The sequence below is a fragment of the Centropristis striata genome, chromosome 2 (genome assembly GCF_030273125.1).
Source record: "Centropristis striata isolate RG_2023a ecotype Rhode Island chromosome 2, C.striata_1.0, whole genome shotgun sequence".
Classification (NCBI taxonomy): Eukaryota; Metazoa; Chordata; class Actinopteri; order Perciformes; family Serranidae; genus Centropristis; species Centropristis striata.
Window position 1 is genome coordinate 8,672,921 of NC_081518.1, and position 22,276 is coordinate 8,695,196.

The 22,276-nt window shown below is 40.1% G+C and overlaps 1 protein-coding gene across 1 annotated transcript in view; it reads right to left on the reverse strand.

Annotated features, from left to right (window-relative positions):
• The window catches only part of gpc5a (glypican 5a), a 162,108-nt gene that overhangs the window by 116,149 nt on the left and 23,683 nt on the right, over positions 1 to 22,276 (reverse strand). Inside the window, exons 3-6 of the mRNA XM_059358340.1 lie at positions 9,211 to 9,671; positions 8,884 to 9,117; positions 8,175 to 8,386; positions 7,906 to 8,031 (exon numbers count right to left, since the gene is read on the reverse strand). Of these exons, the coding sequence (XP_059214323.1) occupies positions 7,906 to 8,031; positions 8,175 to 8,386; positions 8,884 to 9,117; positions 9,211 to 9,671 (1,033 nt within the window). The remainder of the gene's footprint in view (positions 1 to 7,905; positions 8,032 to 8,174; positions 8,387 to 8,883; positions 9,118 to 9,210; positions 9,672 to 22,276) is intronic.

Below are 22,276 nucleotides of genomic sequence, written 5' to 3' on the forward strand. Positions count from 1 at the left end.
CATTTTTCTTTATAAAAGGCCATTTTGCATGAATTGCCTCCTGACTTATGTTCTCTACTGACTAAAACTATCAGCAGCTGCAACTTTCATAAAAATGATGTATGTCATTCCTCGAACCTGCACCGCTTTTGCTTTAAAAGTTTTTGCACTCTTATCTTGGTGAGAGCTATAGTCACCTTAAACTACATTATTTTACAAGAATAAAAGATGATAAAAACATGGCTATAAACTACCATTCAATGTACTTGTCCAGTGACTGAACACTGCATATTCATGTTTGTTTTAACTCTGCTGTTTGTTTCTTTTATGTTGATTTATTGTTCGTTTTATTTGTTGCTGTGTTGTTTTTTGTCTGTTTCTTGTTCTTTTATGTGAGACGTTTTATGCTGCTGTCTTGGCCAGGACTCCCTTGTGAAAGTGTTTCTGAATGGGAATATACATGGTAAAATAAAGGCTGAATAAAACTGAAATAAAACTGTTTGAAAACTGCAAAAACAGAAATTCAAATACATATATTCAGAGTAGTGCTGTGTTAAAAAGCATACAGCTGTGTTCTCCAGGACCTTAAACACTACTGGAACTAAGAAAAGAGTGGCGAGATCTTCAGAACACCAAACAGTCACAGAATATTATGGTTAATTTGCTATACTTCAGTGGTTGAAAGCTGCAAGGGGTCACAAGATAGGCCATGAATAATTTTACCTTCAATTTTTTGCTACTAGTTCAGTGCCTGTATCAAGGATGTATTTTTACATTACATACAGACCACAACGTCTGCAACTCCATAAAACTCTTACTTTTCATAAGGTACGCACACCATCCAGCACATACACATTGAACATTGATATTTGCTGGAAACTATTCGAATATTATCGGAAAATCGAACCTGGTAGCGCACTTTAAAACTCCTAAAAATAGGTAGGCTAAATAGACTTACAGATGAGATGAGTCAGGCGTGGAAATCCAGAATGAATTGTGTTACTGACCAGGTGTAGGCCTATCACACAATGGGGCGGAGCTCCCCAATAAGGCGTCCTATCGGAAACAGTGTAATGCCGCAAAACGTCCTACATAAATAATGATATTTTGAAAAATGAATTCAAAAATCTTCAAAATCGAGGATGCACACCTTCGCAATCATACGAAATCGGTCAGCGAGATATGCCCTAGACACACAGACACACAGACACACACACAGACACACAGACACACCCACACACCTTGCTTTTATAGATAGATTTCAGTGGTTGAAAGCTGCAAGGGGTCACAGGAAAGGCCATGAATAATTTTACCTTCAAATTATTGCTATAAATCAACCCGGGAAAGAAAAATAATCTTTGACTATCAACAGGTACAATCTGTGCCACAAATGTCCGTTGCTTCATTTTAAGAGGTTGAAGAATGAAGATGTATTTTACTATTCAACACATGCTGTCCCCCTGACGGGAACACCGTGTGGGTTTCGCAGTGAGGCTCAGACAACCCTCCAATGAGGAGGCATGCTCCCTGTGCAGCCTGGGATAACCTAAGCTCTTGATGCTTCTTCAGTGGATTCCTATTAGCAGGGCTTAAAAGCTGTCATTTCAGTTAAGCCAAGGCAAATCACCTGAGCTTCACATCTAGTGTGGGGACGGAAGAGAAAAATGAGACAAATGAGGACATAGGCAAATGACAAAACAGTCACACGAGGGAAAGAATAAAAGAGATATGAAGAGAGCAGCACAGAATCAGCTCTCTCCTTCCACACTCCACGACTCCAGGGCTCTTATTAACATGTGATTAACCTCTGCAGGATTAACCGGACAGCAAAGAGACAAGGGAGAGGTCAAAGGTCAATGCTCAGACAGCCTCTCCAGCATGAAGGGTGGCCTGTTAGACGAAAAGGCCGCGCTCAAATCTGCCTGTCTATCTTCAAGCATCTTTTTGAAACACAGAATCAGCCGCGGTGCTCATCCCCGCCGTGTTAAACTCCAACAGCACGCAAGGTCAGTTGCCTTATTACCGTAACAATAAAAAAAACTGTTGTACTCAATTAGAAAAGGGCTCTTTGAAAATATAAACACACCGCCAAACACCTGGTGTGTTGGCAGCCGTGAGACAGACTGCAGGTGGGGATGAATTAAAGCGAGTCTACGCCGGAGGAGGTAATCATGAATAACACATCACACTCTCGCACACGTTGAGGCTGTAGCTTTTTAGCACTGCGATAACTCCTGGTTGTTGTCTCTCACTGTCAGGGAGAGAAGAATATAATAAAATATATTCCAAAATAAATGTGCTGCCTTGCACACGCTCACATATAAGTTTTAAGATCAGGTGTCAAACTGAATTAGAAAGTAAATGTGAAGAAAGTGAAAAGAAACGAGGATCTCTGTAATCCCTCAACTAATGCAATTTCCTCTTTGTCAGTCTCTTACTCCAGCAGAGAAACAAAGGAGGAATGGTAGCTGGTGTGTGGGTGTGTGTGTGTATGTGTAGCTCATGGCAACCTGGCATTCCTTCAGTGTGTGTGTGTGTGTGTGTGTGTATGTATCCATGACGGACAGAGAGAGCATGTGGGAATGTGTTAACCTTTCTGTCCAGACGGGGACAGCCTCTCCAAATGAAGAAGATCAGCGTCACTTCCACAGTTTGAGGGATGTTTCACGGTTTTATTTTTTATTTTATCTCTTTCTGTCCAGCGACATAAATCAAAGCAACCTTTTAATCAGTCTTGCAGTGTGACAGACATAAGGACAAAACCACCTTCCCCCCAACCTTCAAAACATCTCTTTAGGTACATTTTGTTTTCAATAGGACCAAAAACATGTTTTTTAACAATGTTTTTACATTAAGAAGGGATTGCATCATATGTGAAAGAGGTCACTTGTATTAATGGACACAGAGAAATATATCACCTCCCTCTGCATTTCCCCTGAGCTCTTCACAGCTTTTTATCCTCTTTTTGATAAGTGACTGCAACTTTACTGTTTTGGTTCACTCTCTTGTGAAATTTTAGGCAAACCTTTGAAATGTTGCAAAAAAAGAAATGTAAATGAAGGCCTGTTTCCATCAGCTGGTTTTGAGAGAATAAACCAGGCTACATAGTAGCTTTGTAAGACTTTGACACGACACATGGCTGTAATCCATCAACTTACATGTCTATATTTCCATATTTCTATTGTATTCTATTGTACATCTCGCATCTCTATTTTACTTTAAATTATTCTACATTTTATATTTCTATTTGTAGATATGTTACTTACTTAAGACTGGCATTTGTATTTGTATTGTTGTAAATCTAGTGTAGAGAGCTTTTTTCGTTTTACCTGTATTTGTTTACAGAAGTACATCTTTCTATTCTTATACAGCAGCAAGTGTAACAAAAAAGCTATTTTCCACCCGGGGATCAAAAAAGCATTTCTATTCTATTCTATCCTGAGTAAAAGAAGCAGAGGTTGTGAACCAGAAACAAAACAAGTCACCAACACCATCTACATGAATAAAAGGAGAAAGGTCTATAGGAATTTGGTTAAATTGCGCACATTTTGATTATCTTATTATTAATTACAAATGATCTTACTTTAATGTCAGCAAGTATTGGTTGTGTTTCATGCTGTTTGAGACAACGATGATAAGTCATGTGAGGTATAGGTTCATTACACCGGAATGTTGAAATTGCTTCCATATCCCTTTTACGACAGTAACTCTTTTTTGACTAAAGGTAAAAACCTACCTCACGTGAGTGAAAATGGCCAAATGGCATAAAAAGCTTTTACATGCAGCCTTTCTAATGCAATTCTTCAAAATATGCATATAAAAAGGTGAATGAAAACGCATCTCAGCCACGTTGTGCACCGTTTTTGTCAGAAAATGCTCTAATAACAAATCACTGTACACTACCTTCTCAACACCAAATGGCAGACAGACAGACTAAGCGACTGGCTGCTGAATAAAGTGGAGCAATTTGGGGCTAAAGAGCCAGATATTTCTCCTGGGACTTGGTAGAGACCAAAAAAAGAACTTGAAGAGAGTTAATAACTCAACTCCAAATGAGAGCTAATGTTCTTTCATATCTGCTTATTTATCTGCTAAATAATGTGCAACTTTAGCCTAAAAGGTGATAAATCATGAGTCATTGTTGTGTATACAGCTTGTTTCCGGTGCCAAACAAGTGGCCACAAAAATCCTTTGTTGCAGATTTAATAATTAGTTAGCCAACTTCTCTAATCTTAATAGTTGTCTGAACAAAAGCTGCAAAACAAAAACTGTAATAAAAGAATCAAATATGGGGTTAAATTAGTACATAATGAAGAAAATAAAATAAATCTTAATGCTATACCCAGGCTATCTTAATGCAGCATCAGATGCCAATTGTTGGTACTCAACAGACACATTTCAAACAGTACTGAGGTGTGATATCTGAAATTGCAGAAATTGTAAATTGGACCTCATTTTATTCTGTTATTTAGCATTAATCAAATTGTTGCTGTGAGCAAAATAAAGCTTCAGTTCAATGCAGAGACTCTGCGTTGAATTATTTCAGGTAAAATTAGCTGTCACAAAAGATGACAAAATTTTTTAACAAGCCATAATACTAATCAGAAAATGTAATGTCCAATCTTTCTGTCCTTTTTTTCTCCTCCCTGTACGAGCGTGTAGGCGAGGGACAAACCAGAGAGAGACAAACAGAGAGAAAGAATGTGTTTACTAAATCTCCCCTGAAGCGAGACCCCATCATCTACATTCACACAGACATTGAGATGAAAGCAGCTTGTGTTCTTCTTTTATGATCTTATCTGATTGTACTTTATCTTTTTGTTTACCAGGGACCCAGATGAGGACGTGCGTTAAATCTCCCTTCAATCTCAGGCTCCCGTGTCGTGTTTTTCTGCGCCCGGCCTTCTTTTATTAAATAAGACAAAGCTGCGGTTGCAAGTCACTACTTCCTTAAAAACCATAAAACAATCTGCGGCAGCACACACAAACAGCTGCTGCAAAAGGCCTCCGCACACATTCAAATGTACAGTTTCACACACACACGGAGCAACTGAACCAATCGTTTAAGGTCTCTGAGGCCTCGATAAGCTTCTGTAAATCAGCCTCCATCTGGCAGTGAGTTTTATTCCCCTCTCTCTCAGTGGATGTTGGGTTATGACCCGTAGGCAGGAGGTTATTTATTGCTTTTGTCTCAGCTTGTGTTGACTCCCGGCCACTCATCTATGGTTCTAGGCTAATAGAAAGCAGCACAGGGTTGTAGATCTGCAGGAGGCCCCCCTCTAAGCCGCAGGGACTCAGCTCAATAGTCTCTTCAGAGCTTCGCCTCCCCAGATTCATAATATCTCCGAATTCTTCAGCATTCGTCCTCTCCTTCTCGTCGGTAATGACTGAATCAAAATGAAAACCTGCGAGTGAACGAGGTGAACGAGTTCCTATAAATAAGTGTTAGTGTGAATGAATGAGTAAAAGAGGAAGAAGGTTTAGAGAAAAGAAGAGAAGAGAAGCTTGCAGACCAGAAACATTTCCCAGAGGCTGCTGGCAGAGATGATAGACAGCCTGCAGCCTGCTGGCCTTCCTCCTTCTCCAGCACATAAGAAACATCTCTATTCTCAGAGTTAGCTGCCTCCTTTGTAATGGAAACTTGAGGTGCTATGTTGGAAAATAACAAAAGATTAAAAGCGTAGATTGTCAATGCCAGAATGAGACTTAACCTTGATGCTCTGTCTCCATAGTAATGCAGTTTTCTGAGGAGCAACAGCAGACTGCATGTATCTCAGACGTCTGAGAATCTCTCCGGTTGCTAAGAAAGCGGCAAAAGACCTTCTTCCCCGTTTTTCCACAATTGCTTCTCTCTTACCTTCTCACAACAGCTGTGAAGCGATCTCAACAAGGCTGTCATCCTTTACAATGGGCCGTCTAACCTGAACTGGCAACTCTAACCTCACCATGGTTTGAAATACAGGTCCACTTGCCATTTCTACAGCGCTGACAGCGGCTGACAGTTAAGAGGAACAACCACAGGCTGAGGATATATGAGGGGGTCCTTGAGTGATGACAGCACGGGAAAGACGGAGAGCTGTGATGTAATGGAGACAAGGCCGCTGACTGATACTGTGGAAGAGACCAGTTTGTCTGCTCCAGTTCACAACCATTCATATCAAAGATCTATGTCTTTGAGCACCAACACTTAATAGATGCATTTTACATCCGTGTCAGCTTGTTTTTGAGGGCTGTGAAGGGTGTGTGTGTATTAGACCAGGGTCAAACGGTGTGCAAAAGGCCTCAGGGTCAAACAGTGAGATGTCTCTGGAGCTGAAAACCTTTAACTTCATGCAATGAAAAGCCCTTTTTAGACACAGAATACAAATCACTGCTGTGTATCTATTTGTTAAAGTGATGTTTTGTTTTGTTTTGTTTTGTTTTGTTTTTCGGTAACAGAAAGCAAAGGAAAATTATTTTCCTCCCAACAGAAGGTCAAACCTCCAGCACTCCAACACCTGCTGTATATAAAACAACGTTATTGTAATACCAATGCATTATGAAGGCCACAAGACTAAACTCTAACAATACAGTGTTGCTGGATTTTTTTTTTTACCTCTTTAATTTTTTTTCCCTTCTCCATGCACCTTTGAATTTGTGAAGTTGTGCCAGAAACCCTGAAACTCTGCTTCTACAATTTCCTCAATGAAAAAAAAAATCCAAAATCTATGAATATTAAAACACTGGGTTTTTTTTCCCCAAAAGTCTGCAATTTCTTCTGCAATGTTCAATATTTTTCTGGTGTGGCTTTGCCTTACACACAAACTAATACAACATAAATAAAGGTTTTACTATTGTATAAGCTGCATACTGGACCAGCAGTGGTTTCCAGACTGGTTGAGATTTTACATAATTGTATGTAGACTAGCCTTAAAGTCAAATTTAAAGCCCATATGCACATACATCTCTTCTTTTCTATCTCCATATTGCTCTGTTAACTAGTGACCGGGGAAGCGAGCAAGTCGCCCAAAGTCTCATTTGACTGAATGAACATTATGTAAATGCCCCTTAGTGCAGGATGAGTCATCAAGTATTTGAAACTGTTTCACAGAAAAGACTGGGATTTAATGATGGCAAAAAAGCTTACATATTTGCCATATAAATGAGATAAATGAACACAGGGAGATGGGACTAAAGCTAAGAAAATGTTTTCTTTTCATTTCACTGGGTCTTTAAAGTGAGCACAGACACAATTCCCCTTCAGCAGAGGAATGTAAAAACAGCCTTCAGCTGTCAAACTCTGCACATTCTGCACAGTGAAGGTCAAACAACCATGTGAAGGATGGATTTCTGGTGCGCTACAGTGTTTGCAAGCAATTTCATGAACTGCACAAACAAAACAAAAGCAGGATCATCTCCAACTCTCCCACTAATATATAATGCGAAGTGATGAGAAAAACATGTATTGATGTCTGTTCTTAACGAGGGAGTTGCAATATCTCAGTGCCACATCTTTTTGTTGACATGTGAAATAAAATACTTGAAAGAATAAAAATAAGAGCGGTATGTTCGCAGTTATGTCACTTATGAGAGTGTGCATCTGCATGTTGTCATAGAGAGTCAGTCTATAAAATTATCAGTAAAAGAGTGCTGACAACATGTTCTGTATAAACAGATGGGAGACATATCAACAGAAAACCCCCCTGAATAAATAAGTGGGAAAAAACATAACAAATGTAGATGCTTCCATAAAAAGCATGAGGCCTGACTGAATGGTTCGAAGAAAATGATGTTATTATTATATCATTTTCTAGCTCTAGCTGGCTGACTGTGGAAGATGTTGAACCAATGTGTTCAGAAATTTGGAGAAATTTTGCAAAGAGGCACCGAAGCTGTTGTTGTTTTATTTGCCACCCATCTGTTTGATTGACTTCTTAAAACACAAACCTTTTGACGATGTCGGTCCCGTTCCAGCAGGCCAGCCCGTCACCAGAGGCCAGCTCGCTCACACACAGCTGATCCGCCAGGCCGCCGTAGAACGTTCGGTAGAGACGTAGACTGTTCAGAAAGTCCCTGAAAAGGCAGCCGCATGCAGGCGCACAGCTAATTAACCTGATTAACAAAGTGTTTTAGATATTAATTGCAGACTTAATGAACTTAGATCTGAAAATTACACTTCTTTCTGTGCACACATCTGGCATCTTTCACCCACTTACCTCCTCCTGACGGAGAGAGAGTCTCCTGATATTCTGACAGGAGCTTTAAGAGGCAGGCTGCTGCTGCTGCTGCTGCTGCTGCTGCTGCTGCTGCTGCTGCTGCTGCTGCTGCCGCTGCTGCTGCTGCCGCTGCTGCTGCTGCCGCTGCTGCTGCTCTGGATGCTGACTGACTGTGCAGGCTTCCTGCTCACTGGGCCACACAGTCTTTGCACCTATAATCAATGAGATAGACACAGATTTAAGTCTAAACACTGAGAGAAAAACATGCATTTTAAGAAAAGGTAAATTGTACTGCCGCATGACAAATAAGCCTTATTTTAGATGGCGGAGTGACGGCTGTTTATACTGAGGCCATTAGTGCAGCCAAACCTATCATCTCCAATTTCTGAATGTACTGCATGTGTAGCCCCTCATGCTGCAGTTATGCAAGGTAGCCACTAGATGGAGCTGTTTCTTCTCAGTCAGAACAGGAAAGAAAGAGTATGTGGCATTCATTACACGAATAACATCAACAGACACAGAAAGTTACATGCTAATACTTTATAGGACTTTATTATAGGACTTATGGGACTTTTATTTGACTTTCTTTAGTATTGGTGAATGAGGGTCTAAGAAGTCTCAGTCTTAGATCACCTCCCACAGACTCCCTGTAAAATTTCAAGTCTACTATCCTCATCAACGCTAAATCTTTCATCCTTGATGATCTGACCTGTGCTGAGAGACGGGGTCCGTTTTTCTGAGCATGCCCGACAGCATCGTGAAGCAGCGTGTGAACTCCCAGAAGCACGTGCTCCAGATCCTGGGGTCCCTGCATGCGCGCCGACAGGCCCTCCAGCGAGCGAACAAACTCCCTCCAATGGGCGTCAATCTCCGCCATGCTCGCCAAGCAGCCCCGCATCACGTTGAGGCAGTAACCCATGCAGGGCTTGGACTGGGTTAAGCCCTGTGGAGCAAATTACTTGGGGATCAGTGATGCTGGAAAAGACTTTCATTAATCCAAATCGATAAACTTCACTTCAAGGCTGTGCATCCATACCTGGCAGTGAGGACAGTAGTGCATCTTGAGCAGGGCCCGCCTGCACTCGCGGCTCAGCTGTAAGTGGTCTGTAGTATTGATGACCTCGATGCCGAGGTGCAGCGCCTGAAGGAGAAGTTTCCCGGAGACCCCAGAGCGAGCAATCTGATCAGCCAGGACGCCGGGCGCCCCACCAAACGGTCTCACATCCCGGCTGGACGACCTTACACACTCGGCGTAGCCCGGTGAGATGTCGCTGAGGCCGGGGTTGATGAGGTGATTGTAGACCAGCGGGAAGAGAGCGTCGAAGAATCGCTGCACCAAGTCATCAACGCTGACTTCAGACCCCAGCAGGAAGAGACTAATATCAGTAAAGAGTTCCCGCACCGGGCCTGCGGCCTGATTAGCCATACTGCGGTACGACTCCTGGAGGACAGCATTTGTGTGATTCTCCGCCTGCCTCATCAGGCCCTCAAAGGTCTCTGTGGAAACACAGCAGGAGAGAGAGAGAAAAAAATAATATAACAGAGGGAATGCAACTCGTTTAATTCATTATCATCTTCTTTAAAGTTAAGTTGTTCTTGCTGCCTGTTGGGAGATGCAAAGAGAAATAAAAGCCAAAATATCCTCTACTGGCAATAATAAAGGCTGAGACTACTGTGCTGTATTATGAACAGGGCTGAATACAATACAGTGCCCTTATATAGCTTCGACTTCCATTAACCCAGAATGAAGAAAAAAAGGAGAGACTTCAGGGGTCCCAGCAGGAGACGATGTTCCCCGCGTCTTCCCACAGAGGGAGCAGAGTGCGTGTAGGGAAGCAATTTGTTCTCTAATCAAAAGCCGAGCTGGCAAAGAAAAATGTTGAAGAAAGGGGCTACAGCACATCATTGAGGAAGCTGCTGCGATATAATATGAACAGAGCTACGGGATATATAGTGTTTTAATAAAGCTACTTTCTCAAAACCAGTATGAGAAGATGTCATGGGAGGTCATGGAGTGAGAACAAGAACAAGTGGATGAAACAGAGAGGAGGGGCAGGAGGAGGAGGAACATGAGGGAATATTGTGGCAAAAATCATTATCACGGTTATTTTGGCCATAATGAAATCATGAGTACTTAATACGATTACTCATTGACTCTGGAAATATCATGAATTTAATTGAACTTTATTAAAAACAAATGTCTCTTTCCCCTTTTCTTTAACTGTGGATTTCCTTCAACTAAAAATATAATTCAGCTGAGAAGACAAATAAAAAATACATGTAAAGAACTGAAATAAATACAGTAATATTTAAATAGGCCTAGATATAGGCTACAATAAGAAAATTTTAATAAATTAGATTGAAATAAATAAGATCAAATATCCATTTTAGTTTCTTAAGTGAATTTCCACAACCTTCTGAAAAGTACTCCAATTATATTAAACATATAAAAATATTTTTTTTAAATAAATAAATTAGACAAGATTTTTTTAAAGTTAGATTTAATATTCTGTATTGCATTGCCACAATCTACCAAAACAACTGATCATAAATTTGTCAAATTAACAAACTATATTCAACACATTACAATCAGTAACTCTGGTGGGCTGGATTTATGAGTCAACTAATCAGTCAATTAGTTAGTTGGTCACTATCTAAAACTGTCTTGATGCTGAAAGACTTATATCCAAATACCTAATGAGCACTTGCTAAACACAACATATAAAGATGACAATCAACTAATGGATGAGTTGACAAAATTGTGTGTTGATTAAGAATTTCAAAAGACAGCCCTAATCCTCCAGCCTGAGAAAAAAAGGCATTTTACCATAGAAATCCTCAGAAAATAGGCAATTATAATAATGTCAATTGGTTCATCTGCATACAGCACACATGTACCAGACTGTCTGTTTACAAGCACGCACACACACACAACAGATTCCACGCTTCACAAGGATAAGATGCTCACTTTCAACCTAAAAACATGCATTTGCTATCCTCAGCACATGCTTTTCCACCCACCAATTTTTATCACCATGAAAGTAAATGTCAAGCAAATTCTGCTAAGCTGCGTGTGACACAAAAGTCTGTCCACTCCTGATAAAACTTCTGTCTGAAGGATGCTAATACTCGGGCCGCTGCATCAGGAGGCAAAAGCATATCATGCTGTTGCTCTTCTGCCTGTCACAGCAGTGTAACCCAGCGCTGTAAGCAGTATCTACAGTGTGCTTCTATGAGTGTGTGTGTGTGTGTGTGTGTGTGTGTGTGTGTGTGTGTGTGTGTGTGTGTGTGTGTGTGTGTGTGTGTGTGTGCGTGTGTGTGTTTAGGGGCTGCTGTTTGGGAAAGAGTGCAGATTATGCAGCATTATGGCATCCAGCATCTCCCCTCACTGTGTGGAATAATCTCAGTGAAACAGAAAATGTTTCACGAGTGCAACAAGCCCGCCTTTATCCTTTTGTCTCTTTTTTTTTTTCAGTTTTTGTCTCAGCTAATACCTGAGCCATGGCCATTCTCACATCATGTGCTTGTCATGAGTTGTGGTCAGGGTGAAGGCCTGGAGCTGCCTAAGGGGGAGGTAACCAGTGCGATGAGGGCTTAGACGGTCGAGTGCAGTACAATCTGCACCGGCGTGGAAAGATTGACCGAAAGCCCCCCTGGGGTGGACGACTGCCAGGGGAACAGACAGGGGTCTGGCATACCTACAGGCACACCGTCTAAAGCAGGCGGCATTAAACACAGAGGCACCGTGAACTGAACCTGATCGCAGGTTTTTTTGTGATCTTTGCACGGACGTGATAGGTCTAACAAGATCCGAGAGTCAAAGATGTGTTTATGTGTGGATGAGAAAAAGAAGCTGCGCCTCCTACACAGCCAGCACTGTGGTCAGAGAGCAGCACGAAGAACAGAGAGAGAATGTGTAAAGAATGAATAAAGACAAGAGTGGCAGCTGTGAAAGTGCAGAGTAGATGCTGTGACGGTGTGAATGAAATAGAGCAGACAAGCAGAGAAACAGAGAAGGAAAGAAATATGTGCTCGCAGAGTACAGTTAGAGATTATTGCAGCCCCGGGTGCATGAAGCCGAGCAGGCAGAGTTATGAAGGGTCCCACAGGGATTACAGCGCATGCTTCAGGGGGGGTTTACCACATTAGATTGTGGAGTTAATGAATCCCACCTGTCAAACCACATAACGAATATCTGTGTGGTAAACAAATTTCTCTCCCTTTCTTCTCCTGCTTCCGAGGACGTAAATCTTGTCATCAGGTCCCCGACTGATTCCCCCCCGCCATAGGTACCAACTTAAAACGGCATGGATAATAAGCTGATCAGTAATTCTGCTGTCTAAACAAGTCTGCTGTTTAAGAGGAACACCCACGCAGAAGTTGCAGGCTGTCCAGACTGTGTTAATGGCATTATTTTTCAGCAGAGAGAGAGAGCGAAGCAGCATCTCTCACTTGGAGGCCCGAGACCAGCAGCCAGGCTTCTGGGCAAGCCTGAGGACAGAGATAACACGCAGAGAGGAAAAAGATGAAAAAGAGAAAAAGTAAAGTAGCAGAGAGGCTTGAATAGTTCTGTCCTAAAAAGTTAAAAGATATACCTATCTAAATCTCTCTTCACATTTTAGAAAACAGACCAAATATGTTTCTTTGCAATCTCTATAAACAAATATTTGCATATGAATGTAGAATCTGGACAGCAACCGGACACAATTTTGGTAACTGAAGCGATCTGGTTTCTATTTGTAGTCTGAGTAGTAGGGGCCAATCATGTTTGAGTGGCTTTGTTAGAGAGCAGGTAAACAGTCCGTGTGGAGAGCGAAGGAGGAGGGACACTGGACAAAAAGCACTTTCGGAAACCACCAGCTATCTTATGATGATTATTTTTTACGTTTGTCTGCATTTATATGCAGAGAAGATTAGTGAAATGTCTAATTGGACTATCAGCAATAACCGGCACACAGAAGAGGAAGTCATGGCCCTGATATCCATTATCCAGATACAGTCATGGAAAAAAATATTAGACCACCCTTGTTTTCTCTAATTTCTTGTTTATTTTAATGCCTGGTACAACCAAAGATGCATTTGTTTGGACAAATATAATGATAACAAAAAAAATATCTCATAAGAGATAAACATAAGAGTTTTTTAAAATGTAAATTAAAAAAATCTTAAATTAAACTATTATGAGCTATTTTTGTTGTTATCAATATATGTGCCCAAACAAATGTACCTTTAGTTGTACCAGGCTTTAAAATGAACAAGAAAGTGAAGAAAACAAAGGTCTAATATTTTTTTCCATGACTGTATAAGTTGGCTACACTGGAACCCCAGAAATATTTTGCCGTTACCCCCAGAGGCTAAAATATCATCAAATTGAATAATCTTAAATTTATAATAGATCAAATGACTGTGTATATGTGATGGTTGCACTCAATTTAAACAATAGTAGGTATAAGGTGAAGTTTGACTCCATTGTACAGGCTTGGGGATCTTCTGATTGGCGTGCTTTTACACTAAAACAACAACATCTAGAAATGTCACACATTTAATGACGCAAATGTACTTAAAAGCTGAGCTTAAGAGCCAGACATTTCTCTTCTGACCTGGTGGAGACCAAAACAGAGCTAAAAGAGAGAGAAAATTAGTCTTACATTCATCAGGTGACACTGACATGAATTTGAATTTTACTCATGCCAATATTCCAAAAATCGACTTTATTAGACAACACTGTGTGCATGTTGTGTTAGCATGTTGCTTGTTGCCTCTGCTGCCATCATACCAAAAATCTGTTAATGCAGGTTTCTTAACCCTTTGATTGAACATATTTACCTATCTTTTGATTTCAACTTATTTTATGATTGAATAGTCCAAGTATTCTTTAAATATCTTGTTTTCCATTTTGCTTCTCATACTTTACGAAGAAATTTTTTTTTTGTATTATTACATAGCTAACTACTTGGCTATAGCTTGCCAAGCTAACTACTTAGCCAAGATGTTAGCTAAGTAGATAGCTTAGCAAGCTACTTAGCCAACGACTTAGCCAAGAAGTTAGCTAAGTAGTTAGCTTAGCAAGCTATTTAGTTTAAAAAATGGATATGGGTCTTTTTTGACCCATGTTGTGTATTAGAAGGGTAGTGACACAAAAAGGGATTTTATTCAAAAATGAATACAGGAAAACATAAAATTAGGATCTATGACGATCAAAAACAAACTAATTGAGGAAAACCTGGAATACTGAATGATAAAAAAAAACTTTTTTCTTTAGAACATAAGTTAGAAGATTTAGAACATAAAAACTCCGTCCGGTCACTTCAGACCCATGTTGTGAATCAACAACTGCATGATTCAGTCATCTATCCACCCTTATTCTCCCCACACTGTCTTTATATTTCTTATAATTTTCCAAATTTATTCTATCTATACAGAACATTTGAAGACTTTTTAGAGGACCTCTGGGTGTGTTTCTGTCTACGTAATGAGGATTCATGTTTTGTTCTGTGTGTGTTCTGAGTGTCAATGACCCGACTGATAAGAGGAGGGCAGACATGTTTGCATTTCAGGCAGCGGGAGGAACATGGAGGAGAGGCTAAGACAGCATGATAGAAAACACTCTCACACTGTGGAGTGGCTGCTTACACTGTAGCAGAGGGTCTGGTCTGCTTCAGTTAACTAGCAGCTGGACACATGGTGGGCATCATGCTTAATGTGAGGTGAAGAGTTGAAGGAGTGTGTGAGTGTGTGTGTGTGTGTGTGTTCTTTATCTAAGTTTAAGCAGGAAAAACAACAGAATGATGAAAAACATTTGCACCTGCTGGCCTGAAGGGTCAGAGAAAACATTCTTCATATAGGAGTGCTGGTTTTAGAGGTGAAAACTTGACACAGAAGAGACACAAAACAGAGAAAAAGTTAAATTATTTTATACAAAAAGAGTTTTACAGGATAAGAGATGGTTAGGAGATGGATGCAGTAGATGAAAATGTCTGTAGAAATGTTTAAAAATAAAAACAAATTTGACTTTTATTCCTAATCTTAGCACATGAATCATAGAATGTATATATAAATAATAATAATAATATTAATAATAATAAAGATTCTCAGCTCCCAGAGGTGAAGAAGTTTTTAATACTTATTTGATTGTATGCATTTGCATTTCATGTATTAATTTTACACTTTTATGTGATAATGATTGCATTAAGATCTTAAAATCAAGTTTAACTTGCAATTGGTTGGGTTGGGTTTTATACTGGACTCAACCAAGTGGAGCAACCTGTGAGTCTAATCCATGTGCTTGGGGGAATAATCGTCAAATTCATTTCGATAAGAGAAGATCAGTCTGTGAGTTTGTGTTCGTTGGTAACAGCAAGACTCTGTTAGTCAGTGACTTCAGACCAAAAAGGTGCACACACTGAACAGACAGATCACAACTGCACAGACTCAAAATGACATCACCAGCACTCATATCTGGGATGCAAAGTTGTTTTTTTCCTTCTTCCTATGACGGTGCAGGCTTGACCTGCCCTACACGGCCTCTGATTGGCTCATACTCAATACCTTCGTTGGTTTTGGTTGGTTGGGTGTGAGCTTGAGGAGTGATATTAGTGATCATCAGGGTAAGTCATATGGCAGGACAATTCTTCGATGTTTGAACAGCGGGAGGAAGTGTTGTCCATCTTTATATACAGTGTATGATATGAACAGAAAAAAAAAATCAAACAATCAGCAATAATGCAGTTTTCAGTTTAAGCATATTTCATTTTGATTGTCATGAACATTTAACTGGTTTGATCCATTTATGATGAATGTGGATGAAATTAAATTAACTAAAGAATGTGTAACTTTCAATCTATTATTTAAGAATCACTATAATAATCCATTACAACATGCCACCCATCAACCTGCACGTGTTTCTCCCTCGCCTGCCGGCTTGAAACCCAAATTCTGATATATGAACAATTAATGTTTGAAAGCTCTGGTATCACTCGCTATCATCCAGACATATTGTCCATTATATACCAATCACAAAGCCCCTTCAGTTAAATTCCTCCATAGCTGAGCCTTTCTCCATGTCTAAAAGGCTTTTAAATTTGATCCCATTTTCTTCCTTTCTCCTATAATTGCTGCACTTCTCATTTTCTTTAATGTAGGATGATCTGGTTAACTGTGACAGGGCTAGCTAACCGACTGATGAGTTACACTTAAGGTCAGGGCTTCTGGCAGTTGGCAGCAAAAAGAAAGGATTTTTTATTTCACCTCATTATGCCGCCTCTCTCTGTCCCTTTATGTCCCTCAGTCTGTATCTGATTGGTTTGGAAGGTAGCATTGATTTGTTGACAGAGGGAGCAGATCAAACATCAGCTGCAGATATAATTATAAAACAACCATACACATGTTTGCTGGGGGGCTTGGGGGTCCTCTACAAAGAAAATGTAACATTTTTCAGTTAGAAATAAAAATTTCACATCATTTTGGACCATTTTATTACCATATCTGATCATAATCATTTGGAAAAGCTAGAGCAAATAATGAATAAACAGAGGGCTGGGCAGTAATTGAATATGATAATTTAGTGTATTTTAATGCAATTATATTGATGATACACAATTATGTCTTCTAAATTGGAAAAAAAAGTACAAACTGATTCAAATTTCACTGATTCTAAAAACCTGATGTATGTATACATGTATAATTATTTTTTTTTCTCTATAATTTCACTCAAAAAGGTCATGTCAGCATTTGTCAGTTAAGTTCTTAATTAAATGAAAACCACTTTCGTTTTTGAAGCATTTAATTCACACAGGAGTATATACAAATAGATAAAATAACATGTGGTTATTACATATACAGACTATTTATTTACTGAATTACCAGAAAATATGCTCCATCATGATATCTATCAGTTTTGAGATAAGAAATAACCTATATCAGGATGTTTTGTATCAGATTGCCCAACCCGAAAACAACACCCAAAAAGTTTAAAGACAAAATTAGCTAAAGAGGTCAACTGGGGACAAATTACAACCATTAGATCAGGAAACAGTCATTTTGTTAGTTTTGATGCTCTCCAGGCCAATTTTACATTAATTCAGCTTGGGTGTTTCCCAAAACAGTTTGGGTCTCATAAAGATAAAAAGGCAGCTGCTGAAGATGTGAACTGATAAGAAAATGCAGAGTGTTGCTCTCACCACCAGAGGGAGACATTTTTCATTTTAATGTGCACACTGTATGTAGAAAATTGGATCAGTGTGATGTTGAGAAAACATGTGCATGTTGCATGTCCTCAAAAACAACCACAAGCAGCTGATCCAGATTGTTATGTTGTACTTTGGTGAAACCTTGAAGTACAATGAGAGAACATTAAAAACATTTCCTATTATAGTGATCGCATCTGTCTGACTCAGTAATGTGCTGTTTGCAAATACAGTAATGTCACTAGTGCAAATAGGCTATTAAGTCACAGCTTGTGCACTTTTGTGTCAGATTAAATGATGAACTGGCAGCAGAGTTAGTATCACGGGAATAAAGTAAAGAAAACAGAGTAAATGTATTTTTTTCTGTATGAAAAGACTGAAAATGAACACTGTAAGCAGACTATTCTGTATATATTTCCATCCCAAGCTTTTTTATTCATTTATTCATAATATGCACACACAAAAAACAGCTCAAATTAGCAGATTTGCACATTTTCCCATGTGCTCACCTCATTTGATTAGGCTAAAATATTACAGAGGATAAGTGTTAAGTTACACATTGGCTGAAATTATTAAATAAAGAAACCGATAGTCACCCTGATTTGTTCTGGGTGTCAACAAAAAACCTACAAGTATCAAAACAAAACTGTAATTTTAACCACGGTGCACTCAAACAAATTGTTACAAAGTGTTATTTGATATCAAGGTCAAGGTTTTGGGACGCAGAAACTCCTTTCTGTGCAGGCAGAATGTTTTACCTTCTGTGACTTCTCGTGAGCATCACATATAGTCGACGGTATAAGGTTTAATAATTGTTAAAACAGTGAAATACAGCCACCACATGTGGTTTATCAATCACGCTCACTTTCCTGAACTATTTACAACTCTGGGAGCTAAAAGCGCTTCTACAATTTCAACAAAGAGATTAGCCGATATGATGGATTAGCAGGCATTTGTGCAGGTATTGTTGGTGCATCAACGCTGGTTTCAGTGTGTGTGTGTGTGTGTGTGTGTGTGTGTTCACAGACACGTCGTTGAGGAAAAGGATCAGTCAGCTTGGTGAGAAATAAGATGAGCCTTTGTAGCTGAAGATCCTTTTAAAACTGACAAAAGACCAAAAGCTCTATCACACACACACACACACACACACACACACACAATAAGCAGCAGCATTGTTGGTACAGTAAAGGCACTGTATATCGCACCGCATCCCTAAATGTGCAGCGTAATGTAATCAGATCACGTCAATATCAGCTCTTGCGTTTGAAGCTCCCCGTGCTTCCAGGTTTTTTCGAGCACTCAAATGCCAGCAGCCGCCGACCTCAGCTGAGCTGTTAAGCAACGCAAAGATGGCTTTTATTAATGTGATTCATCCTCTGTGAATGGCTGCGACCACAACAGAGAAGCCCGGTGACATCTGATAGGCTGCAGAAAAGGCCATTCTGCATCTAGAGAGGATGAGTCAGTGGCTCTGTGGGTTCAGCTCATCCCAGAGCAAAAGACACACAATGAAAGTCAATGACTTACAGGGTGGCACAGTCCGTACAGTCAACACAAAACTATGTCTTCATTGTGGGATATTAGAGGATGAAAGAGGCACCCGAACCCTTTGTTGTTCCAGGATGGAGATGGATGACAATGTTGTCTGCACAAATGTTTGCGCTGGGTAATAAAAACGAAACAGAAAAAGTTCTAAAACTGTAAGTTGTCAAACTCAAAAAACTGAATATCCAAGTGCAAACTCACTTTATTTTTATTAATTTATTTTTGGTAATTTCCTAATTAGTTTCCCAGAAAGAATTACCTGTAATTTGGTGCTAATTAAAAAAGGCAAATAGCTTTTTTCATCTGTTTTTTTAAACAGCAGCCCCCTTTAACCCAAGTAGATATCAATTTATTATTTCACAAGTTCAGTAAAGCTGCAGTGCACTGACTAAGTATAGGGATGCATGGATTCGACTTTTCCATTGTCGATGCAGACACCTGGGATCTGGGTATCGGCCAATACTGACTATTGATCTGAATCCGGTGTTTAATTAATAAGCTGCATGCCTCACTGTGTGAGAGTGTCTGGGATCATTTCTTTATGTGTCAGCCTCAACTTAAACATTGCTTTCTTAACTTTGTAAACAAAATACAACAATTAAATACATAGATAAAAATGTGCAGAATTGTTATTTATTATAAAAAATATTAAATTGTTCACCAGCAGCAACTTGGAAAGCAACAGTAATTTAAAATCCAGTATACAAGGTTTAAAGTACATAAACATAGAATTTAATAGATAAGCCCGATTGTCACCAATACCCAACCCAGCTATTGGAGTCAGTATCTGCCCGACAACTGATGAGTATTGACAGAAACCACTTAGTTTGTTTTCAATTTTCAATGGGGGGTTCCAACAAGCGCTGAACAAAATGCATCTGAATAGACCTACAACCAATCAGAGCAAGAACAGAAAAAATGGCAGCCTGGTCACACAAACTCTCTCAAATTGCAGCTAAACAGAACACTAAAGAAAAGAGTGAGTCTTGATTCATATTTGATCAGCGCTGCATAGTTTGACAGTTGTCATTTTAAATGGGATAAAAAGGTTATTACTGAAACGACCAGATCCAGGTTGGATGGAAATCTGTCTGAATGGAAGAGTAGCCAAAAGCATCTGTGGGAGCAAATAAAACACGATTTGGATGATTCGTCCAGGCTACGGTATCAGAGCATTCCTGACAAATAGCTTCTCTTGATTATGTTTGGAATTGATTGAACGCGACAAACTGAACATGGTCTCCATTTTCCTCAAACTTTGTGCCAAATTACATATTTCTAGTTTCTGAGAAACTGAAAGTAAAGTGTTTCCACATGTGCTTCTACTGGAGTATTTCCCTCAGGCTGTTTCATTTTGACTAGCATCAAAGAATTTACCTTAATTTTGCCTCTATAAATCACCATTTCCAAAAATGTGCTTAAAGGTGCTTTAAATGTACCTGGTAATAAATTAGGTCTATTTTAAAACATGACAAGCCTTCCTGGTCTGGTCTGACCGAGTTATTCTCATAAACCAACAGGCTCTTAAGCTGCTGGATATTGAACGTAAAAATAAACCTGCCTGTAATCTCTGCAAGAGGCAGCGGTGCAAGTCTACCACGTTAAAAGACTTATTTACCAAAATCCACTGAATGCTGCACTGTCAGGGTTTTGATAAGAGTTTTAAAAAATCTTATTTTAGCTTTTCTGGTGTGACTAATTTTCACACAAGCGAGCATGTTAGTTTGTGATGACGAGGACATCGTCGAGTCTGACAACCACACCTGGCTACATGGAGCTCAACAGACGAGTGAGTAGTAAACAGATAAGGAGAATGAATCACACTTTCCATCAGCGTTCACACAAACACTGACTGTCCCGATTCAGCAGGAGATTGAGGTGAAGCACAAAGTGTTACTCAGTGTGTGTGAGTGAGCTCAGTGTACCTGCCTGCTCTGATCTACAAACAAGCCACCGAGTGAAACTGGGCCTTTCATGCATGTGTGTGTTTGTGTGTGCCGGGACATGTGCAAGCATGTTTGCAGGAGGAAGGGGAGAAATGCATCAAGAGGGAAAGACCCTATCAAAGTGCCCAATCTAAAAATGTCTCTACATAAGTTTCAACTGTCTTTTTGCCTCCTTTTCAAGCGAGCAACAGCAGCACCCCAAACACCAACAGACTGACCACTGTGACCTGCAGATGGCAGAGAAAAAGGTTCCTGAGAAAAGTTAAAAAGCCCCAGGATGTTTTCTTTTTCCTTCCGTCCTCAGTTTCAATAAAGGGGCCATTGTTTTAAAACTGAAAACAGTCGCCTGCTCAGAGGTGTTACAGGAGTGTGCTCTGGCTCAGAGGAGGATGGAGGGGGTGAAATGTGATTTATTTGGTAAAGCTACAGCTGAGAGCAGAGGAGAGAAGAGGAGAGAAGAGAAGAGGAGAGGAGTATAGGGAATGGGGGAAGGAAAGTAGGAATGAAGGAAAGGGAAGTAGAGAAGAAGGAAGAAAAGGAGATGTAAGGAAAGAGAAGAAAAGTGATGGGAATGAAGGGGAAGGAGGGGAGGAAAGGATATAGAAAAGGAAAGGAAAGGAAAGGAAAGGAAAAGAGTGATGGAAATGAAGGGAGAAATTGAATGGGGGAAAAAGGGGTAGGGAAAGATATGAAAAAGGAAAGGAAGAGAGGAAAAGAAGGAGCGAAGGGAAGCTGATGAAAGGAAAGGACAGAAGAGGGCAAGAAATCGAGAGGACATGAGAGGAAAGCAAAAGAGGAGAGCAAAGGAGAAGATGGGGAAAAAGTGATTAAAGGAAAGGAAAGACGGGAAATAAGGAGGAGAGGAGTATAGGGAATGAGGGAAGGAAAGTAGGAATGAAGGGAAGGGAAGGAGAGAAGAGGGAAGGGAAGGAGATGAAAGGAAAGAGGAAATAAGGAGTGAAGGGAAGAGGAGGAAAGGATGTGAACGGAAAGAAAAGTAGGAGAGGAGAGGAGAGGAGAGGAGAGGAGAGGAGAGGAGAGGAGAGGAGAGGAGAGGAGAGGAGAGGAGAGGAGAGGAGAGGAGAGGAGAGGAGAGGAGAGGAGAGGAGAGGAGAGGAGAGGAGAGGAGAGGAGAGGAGAGGAGAGGAGAGGAAGGAGGAGAGGCACATTAAGACTGTAAGTCATTTTAATCTATTCTGCCTGGAGTCAGGCTCAGCTTACCATCAGGCCTTATCTCTGTGTACTTCCTCCTCCACATCAATAAACACGCTCCTCCCTACATACATTAACAGTTGACAAACACATATTTAGCCAAAGCAAATTCAGCCGTCCTGTAATAAATCTGACAACACCCACCTGAACTACAACAAAAGCCGTTTCCCTCCATCTGTCTGTGCATGTGCCTCTCCCCTCCCCGTCTCTCCCT